The following is a 24,968-nucleotide window of genomic DNA, read 5'->3' on the forward strand; positions in this document are numbered from 1 at the left end:
GTCTCAGAACCTGTGCAGTAAGTAATATGAGTGTCTTCAATGACAGAACTTGTACATGATTCATGTGTTCTCTGCCAACTCTGAACACTCGGTGGGGGTAGGGGTGACAACAGCTGTTCAGACTACTTCATGTACATGCACCTGGATCTCTTCTTTTTTAATGTTTTACACTAAATGCTCCTGTGACAGTATTTCAACCTGGCAGCTACTGCTCTCCTTCCTGGACTCCATAAAATCAAGATGCAACAACTCCTGAGGTAACCCAAGGAATGTAAACCTACACAGTCAGCGTAAATCTATACAGCCAGCTAGACAAAGCAGCTAGACTTTGCTTTCATTAACTCACTGTGGTAGGTAGTGCAGAGAATTAACACTATGAATTGTTAATAAGCTCCTTCCTTTCATCTAAGGTTTGATTCCCTCAACCTCTGCCTATTGTATGACACTAACAGTCATTTAACCAGACATTGCTGCCAGACTGAGCCTGAAGAAAAGTCCATGTCAACCAGTGTTGTAACTCAGTTAAAAAAATATGACCAATGAATGAATATACAGTGTATTCCTAAGGGTGTCTCCAGTTGCAGAGTTTCAATGTGGTAACCATGGATTTTGTAAATATAACTTAAAGGTAGCAAGTGCTTCATTCATTCATACTACGAGTAAATGGTTGTTTTAGCTTAGACTTCCTCTTTTACTACATTAACATGTGTGTGTCTGTATTTGTGTCTATGTGCATGCACGTGTGTGTGTGTGTGTGTGTGTGTGTGTGTGTGTGTGTGTGTGTGTGTGTGTGTGTGTGTGTGTGTGTGCATGCTCTCTCTCTCTAAATTTCACTGTCCTCTTAAACTCACAAACAACATTTACATACAGTACGCAGAAGCCTTACACTGAAGTGGCAATGATAATATAAACTACACAATGTTTTGGTGTCACCTGTCCTGAGTAAAGTACCTGGCAAGCATCCTGCGTACAGGGATTTGTCACAACAGACTGATCTGGCAAAAACTGCACAACATGAGTAAGATTAATTTTGTCTTTAATGTGCATGGGAGACAGACTAAGTTTTCCAGCAATGTGTAAATGAAGGGTAAAGTCTGTACCAAATGCAGTTGTTCTTTCACTTTGTCAAAAAAAAATCATATATTCAAATGTCTTTCAAATCTACTACATCGTAAAGAACTGTAATAAGGAAATGTATCTCAAAGTATATGAAAATGTATACTAAACTAAAAGATAAGCCCCTACACTGATTATTATGAAAATGTGTACCGCTGAACAATGGTAACACAGCTGCAGAAAAAAGAAAGCCTATAATGTGATTCATCACTCCACCACTAATAAATGAAAAAGTGCAAGCAACTAACCACTTCATGACCGCACTCACAATATGTACAGCATGGCTTTATCTTGAAATGCATCCACTGCTTCCTGACTGGTCACTAAAGCTCATGCTGCAATGGCACAATTCTACAAATAGCAGTAGTTAAAAAGACAGAATAAGCCTTAGGTAAACTTTTGAGAGCAGCTATTACTACACAAGCAGATGGAAAACTACTGAAGAAATTAATATCAAGCACAAATTGTGAAGATTGGGTGAAGATAGGTGAAGGCTGCCAGCCTAGCCAGATAGAATTTTGGAGATAATTCTGTCATCTGTAAATATTAATGTAAACCACAGGCTTGTTGTCTTAAATGGTAAAAATAGTGTTACATGTGGAACTGGAAAAAATGTAACAACAGTGTACTCTACAGACCAAGTAAAGCATGTTGTGATCCTTTGATCTAAATATGGTGCCGAAGTGTCTAAATGAAGACATTCTTTCTGTTGTTTGAACCAACAGTTAAATTGCTAGATTTAAACATGCAAATGTATTTTTATTGCTCTGCTTCCTGACCAGCTGCAAGATAACAAAAGGAGATGTTAAGAATGTAAATGTTGAGTTTCTGTTACCCTGGGAACCCAGGGAAGTGTGAAGAATGATGCAATGTGAACCAGGAATGTGATTTTAAAAACAGACAGAATCAGAGAGCGTTATGCATTTTTGTCTTGACCATCCAACTCATCAGCACTCTGCCTTTGCTCTATATGTAAGTTTATCTTAGATTTGTGTTTTCACTTAGAAATAGCTAGAAACTAGAGATATCAGAACTGTACTACTAAATTATGTTAAGTATTTCTCTGTGATCTCTGAACTCTTGACTAGCACTGTGTAGTAAGAAGTACTGTCTTGTGTTTTTAGTATTTATTAAATATTTTTAAACCTTTCAACTGTGGCTGTTTTGTGTAGAGTTAATTTAAGGTCTAGAGTACATTGCATGTATATAGTGATTACTGTCCAAGTCACTCCAAATATGCCTTGCTGTTCAGTCACACTTACCATTTGGATAATAATATTGCACAGTAATAATTGGGCAACCTTTTAAGGGCCTTTGAGTAGCTGATAAATATTAGCTGGGTGGTGGCAGTGATTTCTACCATATAGTTTGGGCAAAAGGGGCACAGCTGGAGAGCCTGTGCCAGCATTCCCCAGGAGTGTCTGTGTGGTTGTATAAAACTCTTATCTCAAAGTGTGTGTATGTCAGCTACTTGGGCAGGGACACAAAGCACTGGTTGGACAGAGAGGGTGCTGGAGGTTTTAGCTTGCCCAGCTGGCTGAGATCTGGACCCTATAGCTGTGCCAGTGGGGAATCTTACTGGGGACCTGGACAGCAAGGGAGCGACCAGCCCCAGACTGACTGTGACCTCTGTGTGCTCTTAAGGGAAATTGCACTTTACTGTGTGTATTTGTTATCCTTTCCTCCTATATGAGACACCCCTCACTGGTGTTAGTGGTGAGGACAGAAGCTCCTTGATTGCTGGGCCAGGGCATGGGCATCACACAAATCACATGAAAAATGACTAAGATGTTAAAGCACACAAAGCAATTTTAAACCTGGCACTGCAAGACTCACCCCCATGTTTTCCTGTACCCTTTTTTACAAAATTATGAAATTATTTATGCTCATACAAGCCATCATGCTTAAGACAGGGGAATAAACAACTTAGTCTCGGTGGTGCAACAGGTGGGACACATGCCTTTAGTGTAGGAGGCTGGGGGTTCTTCTCCAGCACCAGACAGAAGGATTACTAACACTGCAGTGTGCAGCATAATGGAGTTGCTGCACTTCTGCATGTGTCATCCTTTAGACAAAACATTAAACAGAGGGCCCATCTGCTGCAGTTGGTGGTAGCTCATACAGCAAGATCCTATGGCAATCAAAAAGAGAAAGGAAAGTTCCCCAATGTCCTGACCAAATTTCCCTTAGTAGTATAAACACCACTTCAGGCCTGCCCTGAAAGGAGGCTACTATTGTCTTGGACTAACCCAGTCAATGAAGGACATATGAAAAAGTAAAATACCTCTGACAAAGCTACTGGAAGAGAATTAAGTTTTCAGCGTACATAACATAGAAAGACATCTAAACTTAAAGCCACTCAGTTTCCAAATCTTACACACACACACACACACACACACACACACACACACACACACACACACAGAGACACACACACACAGGCAGACAGACAGATGCATCATCACAGGCAGATGCTCGAACATGCATGTAGACACACACACACACACACACACACACACACACACACACACACACACACACACACACACACACACACACACACACACACACACACACAGACAAAAAACACCCACATGCCACCTCCCATCAAGTACTTGGCCAACTCTAGTTTCTGCCTCTGTAGTAGAAAGGATGGCAGCATAGCTTATGTCCACCTGTCATGGCAGAGACCAGTTTGTATAAATTCTGATCCTTGTTGCAATGGCCACAAAAGATGAGTCATTAGCATACTATGCTAATGAAAGGCTAGGGTACAGCAGCTGTTCCCATAGGTGGGTACATTGCTGCATCACACTGCTGCAGGTGGCAAGTATGTGTGTGGTAGTGTGCTTGTCTGAACTGTAGAGGATATGCCTTTGCATCCCTTACTATCCTCCCCTTCTTTCAGGAAGCATAATTTCAAGGAAAGGTGATGCTGTTGCTCCGCTATGTTCTGCTCAGCAATCCATCACAAATCACAATTTCCTGCAGGCTGGATGGATACTGTATTGCTGTATTTGCGGGATGCTCTCTGATTCTACACCTGTATATCTTCCCTTATGTAGTCCAGCATTCACTTGGTTGTAAATTATGGCCTATACTATGGGCCTCCCAAATGTATACCAAATGGACTTCTCCAGATAAGCAGTTGTGTGTGTTTCTACTCCATAGCATCCAGTGGGGCTTGAGAGACTTTTGTGAATTGTTAACGGCATGGTATCTGAATTTTTACTGTGTAACAACCCGCTGCAACTGTGTACAACATTTATGAGTAGCATCTTAAGGAAATAATAACCCTGTAGTATATGGAGCAAATCTGTTACACTCTAAAAACAAATGAAAACAACCTCATTCTAGAAAGGTAGCAATTTATCAACCTTACTATTTAACAACTTTTGGTTGTAAATAAGAAGATCACTATAATAAGCTTTAAAATCACTGGCACATCCACAGAAGTGGCTGCAAAATGAAAAGGCACAAATATTTTTACTTTAAGTAAAATATACATTCATTTTAATACTTCATTAAAACGATTTGACACAATTTGCATATGCATCATGACAAAAGTAGCTTAACTGCTGCAATATATTTACCACCTAACATTTCTAATACATGTAGATTTCTTTTTATTTTCACAGACATTTTGGTAAGCAATACCCACATAAATCTACTGTATGTTTGAATGACATAACCACAGGGCTAGCATCCACAAGCCTTAATGAATATGCCATTTGCACCTGCTGTGGTGTATCATTAAAGTTTATGGACACGTCCCAACAGCAACCCTATTCCAACATCACCAAAAGATAAGTTTAACTGATGTTCATGTAGGAAAAATATACTTTTATGAAAGCTTTACTCCAGGAATGAGATATTCATCATGCGATAGGGAGAAAACACATTACAGCCCTGCAAACACTGGATGCTGTGGCATAAAAGATGGCAAAAGTGTGTTAAAGCATAATGAATTAAAAACTACCACAAAACAGCAACGTGCAAAAATATGCCAACCAGTCCTCAACAAGGCTATTAAGAGATTCCCCTTCTTCCACAGTTATATTTTGCTCTGCCTGAAAACATAACAATGTAACCTTGAGTACTTATGTGAAGAGGACTGAGTGAAGAAAATACCGCAACGTTAAGACCTTATGTCCCTGATGCATACAATGCGACTGTCTATGTGGATAGGTAATCTAGAAAGAAGTCAGGAATGATGTTCCGCCCTGGATCTCAAAAATGCCTCAGTGCTGAGAATTCTGTTCTATGGACCAGCACATCAGCTGCCTCTTGCTCTTGTGGCTACAGGTTCCACCAAAGCAAATGCTTTTCTCCCTGGGCCTCTGCTGAAAAATGACCTGTGTCCAGTCGGACTTTCCCGATAAACAAATGTAAAATAAAATAAAATAAATAAAATAAAATGCTGGTGTTTCTTCTTCTGCTTTCAGGTAAATGGACACAGTGGAGGCTAAAATCATATACCAGCCACCATGGGGTTCTGAGCATTCTCTTTCATGCCCTTAAGTGCTCAGCAATTCCAAACTAAAGAATTAGAAATGACCAAAAAAAGAGTCAGCAAAGGTAGCCTTTGTGTCCTCAGCAGTTTATGCAGCACTACAAGTCATGCACACAATGTACTAAATGTGGTTCAAGACTGAAACCTGGGCCTCAAGAGGAATCCTTTAAAAAAGTTGTCAGGCTAACAATCTGCCACATGATGCCCTTATCAGATATACATGAAAATACAGCATGTGAGTGAAATAACTAAGCATCCTCAGGGATAAAAATAAAGGAAACATAAAATCATTTTCAGAATCTGCCTATTGCCTGGAACTCACTATAGAAGGGTCAAACAGCATAACTCTGATGCACCAGATGTCTCCTCAGGGCTGCAGCAAAGACCACTGCCTCAGGTTTCACAGTATCTATCCATATAAAGTATTCTTTATGAAAGTTGAGTACACTGTTGGCCTTACTGGGACCTGGGACCACAGTACTGAGGTTCTCCCAGTCACTCCTGGTCTCAACCTGCATAATATCCACTAATGGCAGGACTACCCAATAGGACTGCTAAGTGGACCTACAAGTTTTGTGAAGTATACACTTCCCCAAATCTGGATCATATGAAGGAGATAGAGGAGAAACAACTTCTGTCCCCCTCCTCCTCCTCCATGCCCTTAGTTAGCTGATCAGATCAAGCTCTAAATAACAAACATTAACACTTTTTGGACCCCATTTCAGTCTCAGAACAGACAGATGACTGCTTATTTAGGACTGGGGCTTCTACCTGGGTCTATGGTAAGATAAATCTGAGAAATAATGCTGACAGAGGGCGAGTAAAGCCTTCCTTACAGGTTCAGAGATATTCCAAGGCTACCGAGCCTTATGACCATTTAAATTTTATCCATACCATCCTGCAGGCTGCACCTCTTTTCTCCAGAAAGTCCATATGAGTCAAACCCAGAGCAAATCTGTGAAAACCCATCCAGTCATTAAAGTTATATTTAAAGGAAGACAGTGAGTTGCGCTCCTTCACATGCAGGGTGAAGTTTACGCCACCAGTTAGGGAGGTGCTGGGTTATAAACCTGTCCCACTTCAGTGTCTTATTCAAGTGTTGGTGAAAATCTGGGTCCCTAGTTCTAGTACTGGTGGAGCAACTGGACTTACAGAGATACAAGAGGTCCACGACAACTGGCTCTCTAAAGGCAATGTAAGTGAGATAGAACTCTCCCCTCAAAAGTCTATACAACCCTGAACAAAGCTTTCAGGCTCTCTTGATAGCTTGGGGGGGGGGGGGGCTTTAGTAATGTGATCTTTTTGGTTAGGAACCTTTAACAGAGTTTTTTACAATTGTTCTTTGGCATTGTTTAGTGGCAATGAAGAATCTACTGAAGATGGAGTATTTGATAATGTTGTGACATGGTCCCAAACAGCTTGTCTACAGGTAAGTGTCACAGACACATGTAGTGACAAGAAAAGTCAAACTTATTGGCTCTTACCAAAGGATCTAAGCCCAAAGTGATAGGGAAGAGGAAAAGAAGAAAAGTAAACAAACACCAACCAAAAGAAATTCCAGAGTCAGAAGTTAAATGGCAGAAAGGGCTCTTACTCCCAAGACACTTTTCTCAAAATGCTTTCACATGTGAGTTTTCAAGGTGGGAAAGAACTGAAGAGAAGAAGCAGGTAGTAATGCACTACTGGAGGGGGGACAAAGACTGCAGGCTAGGAAAGCTTTGCTTATCAAGCAGTCCAGACACTGTATCAATTCAGATTTTGGTCCAGATGGTGCTCCCTTCATCAAAAAAAAAAAGAAAAATTGTCATAACGGCAAATACTTGATTGTATTTCTCAGATGTGAATTGAAACTGAAAGTACAAAACCCACATATTTTGACTACTAGTAGCTCATCTAGTAAGTCACATTTCGAAAGTTACCATTGGTTTGTACAAGTAGAACAGCTACCTGGTGGCCAGAATGGCTCAGTAAGTGCTGCAAATTGAAAAACATTGCATAGAAGCACAAGAATACAACTAGAACAATCCTCATAGTCCTGTGATTTTACACACATTACAAATACCTTCAGAATGCACTAATCTCTCCCTCCCTACACACCCAATTCAGACATAACAACACTCCGTGACACATGCAGAATGAGAACAAAGTCACAGAAACAAACAAGGCTGCAATGTTCCACAACAGTATGCCCAAACTCTTCTGTCACTTTTTTCTTACTTACTTACTTTTTTACTTTCTGTATTGACTGAAGGATTTCCAACTCTATTTATGGCAAACTAACATAAGAAAATCAGGAAAAAACTGCAGGTGCTAGTGCACTGAAAATATTTAAAGTCAGGATAAGGGAAAAAGAAGTGCGTCCCAAAAAGCTATGAAACATCTGAAAACCAAATGAGGATGCTTACACATTTTCTTACTTGTGAATAAATTTCATCTATGAATCAAAATTTGAACTGGTAAGATAAATTGTTCTGTTCCTGCACACACAGCTTTAAAAAATGAAGTGCTTTGCAGTCCTATCTATCTGGAAATGTAATCCACCTGTTCAAAAAATGCCAGCAGGTCAGGCACACTAAAATACAGGAAAAGTGACAGGTGGAAGAAAATGGAACAACTGCTGCTACACAGCATCCAGTATAAACCCTTGGGTGCTGCATGCTACAGAGAAACCCAGGAAAGAAAAGTTAATTCGAATTTGATACCAGCTCTACAGACACAACGTTCTACATGATGGAAATTACCATTTAGAAGAGGTTGCCCTTCTTGTAGCTTTCTTGGCACAATGGCATTGTAAATGCTTTCAGAAAATCCTGTCTTGCACTGTACTTGTCCAGTTGACTCTACAGGCACCTAAAGAGAAAAAAGAACAATGAACCACTTTAGCAAAGATGTAAATAGTAAGCGGAAACAAAGCAGTTAGCAAGATAAGCACAGACTTTTTCCATTTCTGCATACAAGACCCACTTTGAAATAACATACAGAGGCTGCCTTTCCAGAAAATGAAATAGGATATACAGTATTTCTAAGAAAGAATGAAATACACTGCTTTGGTGCTAAGATACTTACCTGCAATCATACCAAATGAGAGGAGCTATCAAAAAGTTCTGCTCCTAAATATGCAAAGACTGAAACATATACTTAAATGTCCAGTAACTGCCATCACCTGCCTGAAGATCAGTATACTGAAGATACTTCTGTATAGAATAACGGACCACAGAGCAATTCAGACACAGTTGTGTTCAAATACTGAACATTTTTGAACATCTTTATTAACGTCACAAACTACATAGTGACATGAGTACACATTCACCATTGCAAACATTTTTCCTTTTTGCACATTACAGAAATGACTGCTTTTTGTCCTAACAACTATAGGATTTAATATTACATAGATTTCTCAAGTGTGCCTTCCCTCAAACAGCATTCCTCCTGAACATTATTTTGTATGTACTGTTCCCACACATTAAATTTACTGTTAGGCATTTTACATCTTCCCTTTTTTAAAGATCCCACCTCTAGTTCACCTATCACAGGCAGTCAACAGTGTTAAACTTAACAGGGCCTTACTGGGTCTAGGCAATTCAGTCTCTATATCCTACTTCAAACGGATAATTTCCCTAGTTAAAATAATTTGCTCACCCAACATTTCTGACAAAGTATCATGTAGAGAAATTTTAGAATCTATCAACTTCCCTTATAATTTCTCCTATCTCATGCACTCTTATTGTTATTACTGTATCCACAAGAATACACTACGCTGCACCTCTTAAGTGTATGATTCCTGATATGTAATTTGACTTCTCATTTACTTTGCAACATTCCTTCTTTGTCTGTACCCTGTAAGCTTCATCACTAATTTGTATTAGTTGTAAAAGTTTCATCTCTAGTTTGTATTAGCTGTAATGTTTCCTCTACTATTTTGTAATTGTTTGCTTGAATCTTTTACACTTGTATAATTATCATGTATAACCTATTGTAACTTTGATTGTTTGGAGCTTTTCTCCCCAGGACTCCATTGAAAACGGGTTCATTTTGGCCCAATGGACCATCCTGGTAAACCAACTGCAAATAAATAAATAAATAAACTTATTGAATTCCCAAAAACATATATTCCCAACAGCCCCTCTCTTTCCCACCACACTCCTATAATTTGCTGTCTTCTAGTGGAAAAATTATCTGAACTTTGCCTGAGGTGGTACTTACGTATTATCGCAATCACATTTCGAGCAGGACAAGTGGGTCATTTCCAAGCGATCGGTTCAGCGATGATACTCAGCTTATTTTCAGTTCGAGACATGGATGGCCAAAAATTTCCAGAGGAGAATGTTACCATCCATGTCAGAAACACATAATTTTGGGTTATGATCAACGAGACAATCATGATTTTCTTTACTGCGTGGAGCTTTATGTGCTCCATATACTTCTACTTATGGAAAAATGTGAAAGGCTTTGTCGGCTTTCAATGCCATAAACAGTTAACGGTTGGTTTCAGAAGGGCAGTATAATGCAGGGTTTTTCAGATAAAGTACAGAGGAGTGGTCAGTAAATAATACTTTACAATTTCAGAGTTCCTATCCTTCAGAAAACACATGTGAGAACAGATGCTGTTATTGTAACAACTTTGTAAGTGTATTACAGCAGCTTAAGAACGTTACTGGAATTGACAGGAGTTACAAACCATTTTGTATTCTGCTGTTGTCAACTGGATTTTAGAACAGGGAGATTGTATTGAGTAATGTGGGACCCAACCATAACTTTCATCACTTTCACTACTTATATCGGCAGGAGTAGGGGTTGGAAATGAGCTGTTTATCCTGCTTGGAATCTGGTTGCGATAATACTTAAGTACCCCTGAGGTATATAAACACCACTGCAAACATTCAAAAATCCTAAAGCTTCTAGACTTTGTGGCATGCTTGGGTGCCATACAAACATGTTCCCATTGTTTCTTTGTACATTATTTCTCCATTCTTGTTTCTCAGTCTTTTCTAGCTTCTTCTGATTGATTTTTATAGTTATCAGGCATTATTTTATATGACCTGATTATCCCTTTTTAAACACAGCTTTTGTTCTTGAATCAACTATAGACTCAACCAGAAATGGCATTTTATTTAACACACTCCTATCCCTTTCTCTATGCCTGTACTCCTGTTAAAATCAATCCCCGCTAAGGAAGGCTGTCTTCAACTCTCAGTTCAAACTTCTGCTTGGCCTCTTCTCACTTTATGACTTTTCCACCCCAGGGCTGCCAGATGTCCCTATTTGAGCAGGACTGTCCCAGTGATCAGCAGCCTAATCCCGAGTCCTGCAATGCCAGTTAAAATCTGTGTGAAACAGCCTTCGCTTTGCGATTTATCACTGGCCCATATGCCGGTATACGAGCCAATCATAAATCGCAAAGTTGAGCCACTTCTGTTTAATGCGGTTCTGCATGAAAGACTTTTTTTGTTTGTATTTTTTTTGTTTTTGGTCTTCAGTTAGCGTGAAGGACCTTTTTTTTTTTTTTTTTTGGGTCCCTACTGGCAACCCTGGCTCCAAATGCCTTGGTTCTTTGCTAATTTTCTCCAGTAAATTCCAGCTCCCTCTTGTCAGTTTTCTATGCCCCAACTTGCAGTTATCTCTATTGGTAAAATCTCTTTTTTGTGTTCCCATGTTGGTTTAGTTCTCAAAACATTTTCTGCTCCTTTTCTCTCATTTCATGAATTTCCCTTTTAAATATCATTTCTTTCTACTTTAATTTGTAGTCTTCTACTTGTGCTATGTATATGAGCCTTAACTGTGTAGCTATAAAGTATACCTTCATATTTGGCAATCCTAAACCACGTTATTCTGTGTGCAGAAATAATTTATGTCACTTTACTCTTGTTTTCTTTTCCTTCCAAATATATCCCTTCAATTCTTTATTAATTATGGTCTAGAAACTTCTCCTCTGGTTAAAAACATGCCTGACCTGTGTACAAGATTAAAGGGACTAGAAACATTTTCATTGCTTGTACCTATCTATCATCAAGAATTTCCAGCTTCTCACTTTTTGAGTTATCTTTTGTTTAGTCTTTTCCCACGTCTTTAGCTGCCATAATAGAATCCTTTTAATCCAAATAACTAAATATTTCATCTGATCATATCTCCATAAATATGGGTATTGCTGAGCCAATTCATGTGTGGGAACATAGTTTACTACTACAGCCTTTCTTCTATTCTCATTTATTGTATAGCCTGAAAAAATGAAACTGTCTTAAAATGTTCCACAGCAGTGAAAAAAGAAGTTATGTACTTACCATAACATTCCATGTGAGTTGTTCATCTCACCTTCATTCTTACACATGGGGTTTGGAATTGGCCGCTTTACTAGCTGAAGATCTCAAGAGTAGCTCGAGGCCAGGTCCCTATCCCATGATGCTCTCTGTCCTACCTCAGATCTAGTTTGCTGAACCCAGCATGAACAGATATAACCCAAAGAATACTCCAAACCGGAGTAAGAAGTCCCAGAACAAGACCACCAGACCCCAAGTCTACTCGTTCTTCGAGACCCTGGAGGGGGAAGGCGGGTGGGAATGTAAAAATTAAGGCAAGATGAACAACTCACATCGAACGTTATGGTAAGTACATAACTTCTTTATGTGAAGTTGTTCAATCTCGCCATTCATTCTTACACATGGGTAGCGTCCCAAGCACCCTAATCCTGGGTGGCTCAAGGGAGTATATTCCTGAGGACAGTGGAACCAAAGGAAGCCCTGTCCCTGGAGGCCCTGCCCACTTTGTAATGAGTGATAAAGGTATGCGGCTTAGACCAAGTGGCAGCTGCATATATAGTGTCCAAAGGCAATCGAGCCGCATAGGCAGAAGAAGTGGAAACAGCCCTAGTGGAATGCGCCTTCACACCATGCTCTAATGTTTGGTTTGCTGAAGAGTATATAAATTTAATGCAGTCGGTTAACCATTTTGAAAGGGTGACTTTAGAGACTGGTAATCCTTTCTTAGTGTCAGCATGAGATACAAAGAATTGGTCAGATCTTCTAAATTCCTTTGTCTTGTCCAAATAGAATCTCAATTGTCTGTGGACATCAAGTTTATGCAACATGTACTCCAACTTATTAGAATGGTTACTGAAAAAGGTTGGAAGTTCGATAGTTTGATTCAGGTTAGTCTCGGAACACACCTTTGGCAGGAATGAAGGGTTAGTCCTCAGTGATACTCTGTCTGGGTGAAACACCAAAGTGTGGGGGTTTGAGAGAAAGGGCTTGAAGCTCAGAGACCCTACGCGCTGAGGTAATGGCCAACTAGAAAATAGTTTTCCAAGAAAGAAACTTCAAATGGCAAGATGATGCAGGCTCAAAGGGAGGAAGAATAATATGTGACAGCCAGGGTTGCCAGATTTCCGATTGGCCAGGTACGGGCAAAAAAAAAAAAAGGTCTTTCACTGTAAGTGAGGACAAAAAAAAAGGTCTTTAAACACGGAGCTACTGAGCTACTTCTGTTTAATACAGAACATCAGGCAGTTCCGCATTAAACACAAGTAGCTTCGTGTTTACTGGTTTTTGATTGGCCTGTATGCCAGTATACGAGCCAATCACAAAACTCGCAAAACGGAGCTGTGTTTAATGCAGAACTGCCTGATGTTCCGCATTAAACACAAGCAGCTCCGTGTTTAGCAATTTTTGTTTGGCCCGTATGCCAGTATACGAGCCAATCAAAAAACTCGCAAAATGGAGCTGTGTTTAATGCGGAACTGCCTGATGTTCTGCATTAAACACAAGCAGCTCCGTGTTTAGCGATTTTTGATTGGCCCGTATGCCGGTATATGGGCCAGTCAAAAAAAAAAAGCGGAGGGCTGTTTCGCCAGGATTTAAACCGGCAGTGCGGGACACAGGATCGGGTTGCTGATCCCGGGACAATCCCGCTCAAATAGGGACATCTGGAAAACACTGGTTACAGTACAAAATTTAGATTCCAGGGAGTAAAAGGTTGTCTAACAGGTGGCCTAAGATGAATGTTACCCTTCAGGATGGCCCTACATAATCTGTGAGACATCAGATTAGAACCTTCAGCTCCGAGGTGAAAATTTGAAATTGCAGCCAACTGAAGTCTAACAGTGGCAGCTGCAGCACCTTCATGAAAAAGCTTAGATAGAAATTCCAGGATAGTAGCAATTGGGGCAACATAAGGATCAATGTTATTCTGGTAGGCCCAAAAAGCAAATCGCTTCCATTTACTAGCATACAACTTTCTGTTGGAAGCTTTATGCGAAGATACAAGAATATGCTGTACCTCCGAAGAAAATTCGTGTGACCTGGCTAGGTTGGGAATCGGAGCAGCCAAGCTGTCAGTCTGAGGGAATGAAGGGAGGAATGGAGGGCCCCTGACGAATGTGTCAGCAGGTCTGGAACTGGGTCCAGAGTCCAAGGTTTCTCCAGTTGATAGAGTCGGAGGAAGGGGAACAAAATCTGTCGAGGCCAAACAGGGGCTATTAAGATTACAGTCTTTCCCAGGCTTTTGGCTTTCTGCAAGAATTTCGGAATCAGGGGTATAGGTGGGAAGGCATACAGGAGTCCCAGGGGCCAATCGTGTACGAGCGAGTCCCTTGGGCTGTCCCCTGGAGGGGGATTCAGGGCAAAGCAGCTTCTGCATTTGGCATTCATAGGGGATGCAAACAGGTCGCAGCAAGGCTGGCCCCATCTGCAGAAAATCATCTCCGCAACTTCGTCTTTGAGAGACCACTCGTGCGGTAACAGAATGGCTCTGCTCAGTTTGTCCGCTATCACGTTGGATTTCCCCGGGATATGCATTGCTATCAGAAAGCGCCCGGTGGATACTGCCCACTGCCAAATTTTCAAGGCCTCTCGACACAGGGGGTAAGACCTGGTTTCCCCCTTGCTTGCTGATGTACCAGACCACAGACATGTTTTCTACCTGTATCGCAATCGTTCCTAGAGGAAGAGAGTTGTGGAAGTGCTGCAACGCCAAAAGCACCGCTCTCAGCTCTAGAACATTGATGTGCAGCTGTGACTCTGTCTCCGACCAGGTGCCTTGGGCTGTTCTTCCCTGAAAAAGCCCAACCCCTACCCTATCAGAGAAGTATCCGTGGTCACCGTGGCTGACAGCTGGGGAGGAACAAATGGTCAACACACTGTAACTTGGTGGCTGGTCAACCACCAGCGAAGATCCTTCTTGCAAGAGTCCATAATCATGATTAAGAATGGCATCGGAAGTTGCTGGTAAGACCACTGAGTGAAGAGTAACCACTGAAGAATCCACATGTGCATACGCCCCAGGGGAACTGCTATGAGCGTAGCTGACATGGTACCTAGTAGCTTCAGTACTTGAGAGACTTTTCTGTTCTGCAAAATGTCTGAGACCTGGTTTTGGAGAGTGGCTATTCTGTCCAGGGGCAATTTTAGTGTGGCGGTGGTGGTGTCTAGTTCTGCTCTGATAAAGGAGATACGGTGCGATGGCAACAACACAGACTTTTCAAAATTGACAGTGATGCCTAACTGAGAGCAGAGATTGAGAGTGTGATCCCTGGCAGAATTAGTTGATGCCTGGAGGCAGTGGTAAAGAGCCAGTCGTCCAGATACGGAAACACTCGGAATTCTAGACATTTCAGGTGAGCTGTAACTATTGCCATGCATTTGATAAACACTCTGGGGGCAATTGTGAGTCCAAAAGGCAGTGCTTGGAATTGAACTGACGTCAGGGAAGGGGCGACAGCAGCCGACGCAGGACCCAGGACTTTGGAATTCAGGCCGGCTGAGGGCAACCTGCCAGCAGGATTACCCAAATGTAATGACTGCAACAGTGAAACACGAAGAACATCTGATCCCTGTCACCCTGGTTCTGCGGACCCCCTCTGCCGCCGGGTGGCATCTTCCAGTATTACCCCCTTCTCTGCCCCTGGAGGGGGGTTCAATACGTGTGTTATGGAAAGCTCCTTGGGACTTTCAGAACCACATTTTTCCATCTTTCTGCTCTTTGGGGTATGGTCTGGTAGGGGTGGAAAAACGGACTCCTACGGCAGATAAGAGTCTTTCCCTTTTGCTCACACCTAGTGAGAGTCTCCTTGACTTTGGGCCCGAAAAGAGAAGAGCCATCGAATGGGGTATTGACAAAGGAAGACTTGAAGACTTCTGCAAAGGAGCAGAAGCGCATCCAGGAATGTCTCCGAAGAGCTATTGCTGAACCCGCTGCCCAACTCGACCCATTGGCTGCATAGGAAATGAGCCGCATGGACGAGTTAACTATGGAGGGCGGCCACGGTGGTGCAGTGGTTAGCACTGTCACCTCACAGCAAGAGGTTCTCCGTTTTGATCCTCAGCTGGGGTGCCTTCTGTGCGGAGTCTGCATGTCCTCCCTGTGGTCTCGTGGGTTTCCTCCGGGTGTTCTGGTTTCCTCCCACATCCCAAAGACATGCTGTAGGTGGATTGGACACTCCAAATTTGCCCTAGGTGTGAGTGTGTGCGTGTGTGTGCTTTCCGTGGAAGGCTGGGCACCAGGCTGGCAACTCCACACCGTAAACCTCCACTGCCAATCATGAGCGGAAAGGTGATCCGCTGTGGTGAACCCTAACCGGGAAAAGCTGAAAAAAGAAGAAAAAGCTGGGCAGTCACCTTCTCAGAGACACCTCCATCTGTACTACCCTGCAGAGTATCTCCGAGCTCTTTTAGGAGATCTCTTTGAAGACGAGTAAAATGAGTCAAGTAGTTAAGCGATCGCACAGCAAAGGTCGCAGAACTAAAGATGCATTTCCCGTACCTTTCCATAGTCCTGGAATCCCTATTAGGAAGATGTACAGTAGAAGAGGTTTCAGATATCTCTTTCTTGGTGGCCACCGCCACCACCATGGTATCAACCGGAACTCCCTTAGTGAGGAATCTTGTCTTGGGGGGAGGTGATAAACTTTTTGGGCCTCCAAGGGACCGGTTCCATAGTATCAGGAGACTCCCACGCCCTTCGAGCAACCAGTTCCATTAGTTTGTAGAAGGGCAGAGTCACCCAGGATGTGGAACGTTGAGACCCAAACGCCTTCAGGACCACAGACTCATCCTCAGTAGGCAAGTCAACCCTCTGCTTAAGGACTTCCAGGATATCAGCAAAGGAGATATCCTCCGAGGGGGACCGTGAGGATCCTTCTGATTCCTCTAAGTTGGTGTCTGATGTCAAGGACTCCTGCGGGGAATCTAAATGCCTCCTCTTACAAAGTTTATTCCTGGGAACCTCATCAGTGGGAGCTTCTGGTGAGGTCTCAGTAGAACAAGGGTCACACGATGGGGTTACCTGAGGGTCCGAGTCTCGATGCTTCACAGGGACCTGCGATGTAGAGCCAGAAAGCGGCACTTTAGGGGAGGAGGAGGAGGGACCTGATGAAGTGCATCTCTTGGATGACATAACCCTCCTCATAGCATCGCACTGCTCCGACCCGAGGAAGCCGCCAGTTGCGAAGAAGACGGCAACCTCCCTGGCACCAAGACAGTGAGCTCCAAGCCAGAGGACAGAGCCGAGCTCATCCGTGCTGACGCTCCGAGAGGAAGGGTCGGAACTGACGCATCAGTTCGACTCTCCCCCCTGGAACCAACCAGACAGTGTCGGCTCCCAGATTCTCCCAATGGTACCAAAGAAGTCAGGGTTGACGGAGCTAATGGCACTGGAACAGGCCTTGGCTCCGAAGGCTCCACAATCATCAGATCCTCCTCCCCCAGCTCCGAAGGCCCTGCTCGGCTCGGAGGAAGAGTAGTCACAGCAGGAGCGATGGTCTTAGGCCCCAAAACCGGTTAGGTTGAGGCTGATAATAATTTAGCCAGTGCCGGGTTCTCGGGAAGCCTCTGCACCACCCGGTCCACATCCACATCAGAGAGGGTCCTCGAAAAATTAGTCGAAGGAACCAAAGAAGCCACCAACTGAAGAATAGGCAATCTCAAGTTTTCGTGGACCGGGGACTGGCTCAGAAACACTGGCTAGGTGCATGGCTCCGAAGACTGCGGAGCCAGTGACCGCACCTTCACAGTAAGGCTCTGAGCCCATGACTTGGGCTCCGAGGAAGCCTTAGAAGACTTCGACCCCTTCGATGACTTGGAAGTCTGGTCAGCCTTGTCCAAGGACTCCTGAAAATCTGGCTTCAATAACTCTCTATCCACCAGCTTCCTTCTTCTCTCAAGCAAAACCCTGCTACTGAAGGAATGGCAGATAGAGCAATGCTCCTGAAGGTGAACTGGCCCCAAGCAATAGACGCAATTCACATGGGCATCCGTGATGGACAATTTCTGCCCGCATTTTGGGCACTTTTTAAATCCTGATTTTTGCTTCTCCTTTTGATCAGCCATACTAGGAGTAACACTACAGTAAACACTAATCTGAAGACAAAAAGATTACTGTATAACAACAGCACACACAAAACACTGCAAAGTCTAGCTCCTATAAAAAACTCTGAGTTGTCAGACCACAGAATAACTATCAAAACTAATAACCATCTAATATCTAAATATATTTCTAATTTTTAATATCTAAATATACTTCTATCTAAGAACAAGCTAAACACACATACTATTAATATTAATACTATGTAAACCCACGCTAAATAGGATAGGGATTAATAAACTAAGGCACGGCCAAAGGCCTAAGAGCAGCCGCTCTGAAAAAGATGAAATCTCGTCAAAACTCTGAAAAAAATTAAAGCAAACAAAGGCTAATTAGCCCAATAAGCAATATCACTGTATAAAGAGTAATTCTATTTAGCTATAAAGCAGAAAAATTAGAAAAATTTGTCACAAACTGGCCCGAGCTCTCCGAAGACCTCCAATCTGTTGCAGCAGCAAACTAGATCTGAGGTAGGACAGAGAGCATCATGGGCTACTCTGAGCTCTTCAGCTAGTAAAGCGGCCGACTCGGAGCCGATCCCATATGTAAGAATGAACGGCGAGATTGAACAACTTCACATTACCCTTTTCTGGATATATCAAACATAAAATAATATTTCCAGTGAACAAGGCTAATTTTCTTGAGTACCATACCAGTTATACCACTGAATTTTTGAGTGTCTTATTTTTCTTTGCCACTGGCTCTGAGATGAAGGGAAATAACAAAAGAGGAAGACACCCTTGCCTGGTTCCTCTTTTCAAACCCAGCCTGTCAGACAGGAACCCTCCCATCTTGAATATTGTGTCTGACCCTTCACATACCTTCTCCATTATTCTGTCAGGAAACTCAAATGCTCCCATTGCCTGACTCATAAAAATTCCAGCTAACACTACTGAACGTTAAATACTGAAAGGATATTCACCATACTGTTAAGTAACACTGTTATTCAACATGAAAATTAAGTCAAAATATACTGCCAACTATGTCTACTCAATGGCTTCAATGCATGCAGCACACAAAAGGCTCTAGAATATGAATAAAAATATGAATAGATGATGCATGTTTTAGCCATCTACATGAAATCCAGCACAAATAGAGAGTGTTTAGCACAGCTGACAGCAGTCAGCTGTACAAGAGCACACAAGGGCAGTGAGTCTTACTGAGAAGTCGGAAGTACTGGCTGTGTCTTAAGTAGTACTGAGGCCTGCTGGCACTACATCTGTGTTAAGCATTACTGGGGAACAGCTGGTCCTCGACATGCGGGCTGTGAAATGGTGTTCATGGTTCTACACTTCACTACTGTATCAGAAGATCCATGTGATGGCTTTCACATCTGTTTATGCTGGGTACTGCTCCTTTTTCCTCCAACAAATTAAGCAACCCTTCCCCTCTCTAGCTGTACACATTTCACATGAGTGACACAGGCAGACTCTTTCTGATGTTTGGTCTGTGGTTCAACAGACTGCACAGTCATCTTTAATGTCTGGAAGATCAGAAGACTGTGGTTTCCAGTCCTACAACAGGTGCATATTCCAATACAGTCAGTGCAGTGTGTGTGTGTGGTGGGGGGTACTACACTCTTTTGATGCTGTCATTTGCATGAGATATTAAACTGATTTACATAAGCTGATGGCAATTTAGATGGATGGTAAAGATCCTATGACACTTACTGGGAAGAACAGCAGGGGGGGATTTTTCCAAGTGTCAAAGTGGAATTTCCCCCTTCAATTGTATAATTATCAACTGTGTCTCCCTTAAAATAGGTCGCAAGCCTGGTAGAACTGATCTGGTTGACAAGAATACGTAAATAAATGACAGACACATAGTGTCCATCCTGTTCTGCACCAAACATAACAGCTGCAATATCTCTCCAACCAGTATATGAAACTTCCCCAGAACTGCTCATACCTATTTTGTATCCAGGGTAGACTTGGCTGTGTTGCACTATGCAGTTTTCAAAATGGCGGGGGGGGGGGGTTGTACTATGATGCAACATGTACTATGATGCCAGAGAAGTATTTGGCAAGAAGCTATGTAACTTCTCATAAGTAAAAGGCGAGCAACACCAAGCACCTCATCAGCTTTGCAGATGATGGTGCAATTCTGGAATCCTGCCATTCTCCCTCATATGACTAATTACCTGTATTTGCCGCCATTAAATCTGACTAAATGGAAGTAGCAACCCTGCTGCATGGGACATGGAAACTTCCTATCTGTACTGAAGGTGACATGCTTAAAGCCACACATTGTGTAGTATGTAGCCAAATGAATTGCTGTTCAGTTCACTATCTTCAGGATGATACCTGCAGCTTTCCTCTGTTTTGCACTCTGTCAAAATGCACAAAAGAGGCATAAGATGTCTGTTTTGCCAACTACCAATGCAGAAATGGATTATACACAGAGTAAGACACACTTTGATGGGACCCTCTAGAATGGCTCACCCATCACTCATAACTTAGCTGCATGAAGATTGTTAATAACAGCTTGTACTCCTGTACATGCAAAATATACCTTTGTTGTACGGAAAGCCTGAGGTCACTGATCGATACTGACTACCCTATATTACTTCTGAATTATCTGTGTGTCATTTCTTACTGTCACACCTCTCAAATGTCCCTGATTTTGTAAAACATCCTTGATTCTGCCTCACATTTTTGCCCTGTCCGTGATACATTTGAATTTCTGATCACTGAAGATTACAATCAGTCACACCTCTCAATCTCTTAATGCAAGAAATCTGGACAAAGCCTAAAATAGTGGGGGAACAAAGGCACAAAAACAGGGACAGAAATTAAGTATTGCTCTTATTAACTGGGAAAAAAATGCTAGAATAACAGGTTTTATATTAACATACATTTTTCTGAAGGATATGAAGTCTGAAACCAAATGATTGTAATTACCTGCTGATTTTAATCCTCAGTGAGTTGCCAGAAAACCAAACATTTTATGATGGATCAAAAATATGAGAAAAAATTGGGACATTTTGCTAAAATCTGGACAGCTGGGATATATAAAATAAGTCAAAAATACCTAACATTAGTAGGTTCACACTTCTTATTGTTCAGAAAATGCATGTTGATGTAAAAACCTTTTTTTCCATTATTTTTTTAACAAGTGTAGTATTTAAAATTGTCACCCATTTCGTTAGCCCCGCCCCACAATTATTTTGGCTTTATCCTTGATTCTTTTTTTTTTTTTTATCAAACACGTTGACAGCTATGATTGTGGTGCCTTGAATAAGGTAGTTCCACATACACTTCTTCTGGGCAGCACTTGGTAGCTGAACTTCTCTTCCTGTTCTGAAACACAGTTTCTTTATGTAGGAGGCATTTATAGACCCTTTTGTTTCATATTCTTCAAAAGACAGGACAGTTACTAAGGCTTTCCATCTGCTGAAAGCCACGCGCCAAAACAGGTTTGTTACGACACAATAACATCCGTATCTGTAAAACTGTGACTCAATTGTTATTTAAAGCCTAGGTCCTTTACTCAAACACATTCATTTGCTACAATGGTTTCCACTCCTCCTATTCTACCTGCAAGTTACACATAAACACAACTTACTGTCTTATCTGTTTTAAGTAATACTCAAGTTACTAGGCTATTCTAGCAGTGTACCAATAGTATGGTCAGAGGAGGGAGGGACAGGAATTAGGCTTCTGGGCAACCAAAGAAGCTAGTAAGGATAAATACAGAACATCACTGGACAAGCTGGTATGAGAGATAGAAAATGGTGGAATATACATGTATCTAAAGAACTTCTCCCAATATTTCTGTTTCTTACAAGACCAACTATCCGGATTTATTGGATTATGCCTAAACAGACCCTTTCAACTTTTCATAAAGGATTAATATTCTTATTAAAAATTAATCTTTTTAATCTTGTCTTGGTCTCCTATACACAGCTGCAATACTCTGTGTGATTAAAATTATTTCCTCATATATTTGTACCTAAAAATGACCTGATGGAAGCTGCCATAATAGCCTGATTTTATTTTTCAACTACAGGTTTCTACTTCAACAGTGCACTCAGTGTACCCACAATATGACATTTCGCCATCCCTCTTACTTCAAGTTGTTCTGTCCATTTACAAGGAATGGAAATATTTTGATATGCTTACTGCCTAATCTCTGATAAGAGAATATGTACCTCCCTCTCATTTTTAACGCAAATATGGATTTACCTTTTTTGTTTCAAATGGAGACTGTGACTCATGGTACTTTTTGTGAAAGATTAAGTCTATCCTATATAAACACACACACACACACACACACACACACACACACACACACACACACACACACACACATACATACACTTTAGCCATGTGTCACCTTTCCTGTCCTTTTTGTATGGATCCAGGAGAGGTTAGCAGCCCACTGTACTAAGGCACGAAAGCTGACTTCTCTCTGCAGTGCAAAGGTTTCTGTGCTTTCTAATTTAGCACAGAGACTTGAAATGTTTATGGCCCTAGCTGAAGAGAATACAGACAGGACAATGTACATAACTAGTTGTGTGGCATCCCGTGGTCCACAAACTGGTGTCAAATCCCTGAAGAAAGTACTGCAAGATTGCATACAAACACAACACAGTGTACACTGAGGAACATAAACAGCATAAGTGCCTAAGTGCCACAAGACGGACAACATGAGTAAATTATTATTCATCTGTAGAAATCTATAAATCATTCTGATTTGTGTTTACAACACAGCTATCTCTGAAACGGCAGTTTGTCTGCAGTAATATCTTTACTAATGTAACCAAAAAGCAGTATGACAAAACTAAACATTGCATCATATTCTCAACCATTAAGAGTTTCGCAGAATGTCCATATTTTTGCCTCATATTTTTGGTCTGTTCATAAATGTTATGGTTTTCTGGTATATAAGTATGGACTGCAGTCACTAAATAACGAACGACATTTGACTTTCAGACTCTATTTCCTTCAAAAACTGTAAATTATTGCAAAATACCATCATTTTACACACTTTCTAAATTTAATATTTAAGGTCTGTCCCTGATTTTGTCCCTTTGTCCCTCACCCTGCCCCTGTTATCTTTGGCTTTGTCCAGAATTCTTTAGCAAAGAAGTTGAAAGGCATGGTTAAGGCTGGGAGCTGAATAGTAACTTCTTGTGATATCAAATGACCATGGAAATGCAGAATTAACCGACTTAGATATGCTGTATTAGACATAGCTAAAGCAAGTAGAGTTTTTAAATTTAATTGCATAAAAAACACATACAGCAAATTAACCAATGAAATAAAACATGGAATAGAGAATATAAAAACAGCTCCAAATTTACTTTATCAAAGCAATAAAGTACTCCTATCCCACACAAGCTGAAAGGATAGCTCCCATAAACAAAAAGTGCCACATAAGTACCACTAGAAGCAGAATATTTGAAAAAGATATATATATTTCATGAGCTCCTACTGTTGAGGTGCTATAAGGTAAGGGGCACTACCCAAAATGGGCACATACCCTTCAAGCTTTGTTCTACTACAAAATAACATGGCATCATTTATGCCAGGTGACATAGCCCCTCAACAACCCTGCCTCCTCTTGTAAGTGGATGCTTGCCAACAGGGCTTTGCTGTTCAACAGTGAATCAATACGGGCACACCATTTGCCACCATCTAGGGAGAGGTGAGTAGGCAAGGCGTCATCATTCGCTCCTCTTCCAAGCTGCACATCAGCTAATCAAACCTGGGTCATCTAGAGTAGCGTAACAGTTCCATCCCTCTATGCCACACAGCTGCAGGATTTTTTTTTTAATAGACTACTTTTGACAGTGTACCTTGCCCCCCCCCCCCACAATACATCATTTTACCCTTACAATTGCCACCCCTTACTTGCAGTGCCTTGAAGCTAGGCTTTTTGTAAGTGGTTCACGAGATAAATTTTGGTGGATTTTTGAAAATGACTATTTCTGCTAGATGCTATCTCCTAGTGAGTTTGGCCGAACTATTCTTATTCAGCAATAACACTGACTAACCTTCTGCCACAAGTTGCCTTTTCAGATAGGGGACAGCAGATTCCCAAGCATGTTTAAAATGCGCTATTTCACTGTTGGTGAACCTAACTACACTAGAATCACACTGCAGATACCCTTATCAGCTGCTGCAAACGCTGCAGCTACTATCAGATTTAAAAGCCTTTGTCCACATATGGATTAGTATGTGCCCCTGTGCAGCCTTATTTCACAAAGAATGACTTCTACCTTGGCTGAGAAATTACTCATGTTGTGTCACAAAAATTCTGGCAGGTTTCATGAACGGGTCACACTGGGATGAACATCTCAAAAGGTCTCGTGTTAAGCCAGAATAAAAACAAATTAGTCACTACACAGAGTTATTACACAACAAAAAGACCTTGTGAAAGGCAATGCCTTAATACAAGAGATAAATGCAATGCATAGTCTACATATAAGACGAGACACCCATTGTGTAGGTAACCCAGGCTGACCATGAAACGCCCGGGATGAGCCTGACATAGGTCAATACTGACCAGTGCACTACCCGGTAAACAGATATAAATAAAAACGTTTTACATAACAAACAGCCCAAAGAAACAAGTAAAAGCACTATCCTTTAACTTAGGCTTATGAAGGAAAGCTTTCTGTCAGTAGAGTTCTGTCCTCACATAGTAAGCCTCATTATCGATCCAAATCTATAATGGCATCAGGAGACTAAGTGTCTTGGTCTTAAAGCCTGGGTCCTTTCTGTAAATACAAATTTAATCCCTAACACAGTCCTGTGCCACAAATGCATTTCAACAGAGACATTTATGTGGGGTTATGTCAGCAGTATAACAGATGAACTGATGGAGAAGGAAGGAGAAACTAAGCTTGTAGGCAATGAAACAAGCTGGTAAAGGAAAATGCAGAAATAACACTGGAGCATCTTATGTGAGGGTGGAGTTAGTGGTATATAACCACAACCCTTCCCTACAGCATGTCACTACTTTTCTGCCCTGCTTCCACTCCCTT

The 24,968-nt window shown here is 41.6% G+C and overlaps 1 protein-coding gene across 1 annotated transcript in view; it reads right to left on the reverse strand.

The window, feature by feature from the left end:
* CDH2 (cadherin 2) overlaps positions 1–24,968 on the reverse strand; it is a 1,080,070-nt gene that overhangs the window by 925,858 nt on the left and 129,244 nt on the right. The window contains exon 2 of the mRNA XM_044065441.1: positions 8,371–8,479. Within this exon, the coding sequence (XP_043921376.1) occupies positions 8,371–8,479 (109 nt within the window). The remainder of the gene's footprint in view (positions 1–8,370; positions 8,480–24,968) is intronic.

The sequence above is a fragment of the Protopterus annectens genome, chromosome 3.part0, assembly GCF_019279795.1.
Source record: "Protopterus annectens isolate FY-2018-M chromosome 3.part0, PAN1.0, whole genome shotgun sequence".
NCBI classification, from domain to species: Eukaryota; Metazoa; Chordata; order Ceratodontiformes; family Protopteridae; genus Protopterus; species Protopterus annectens.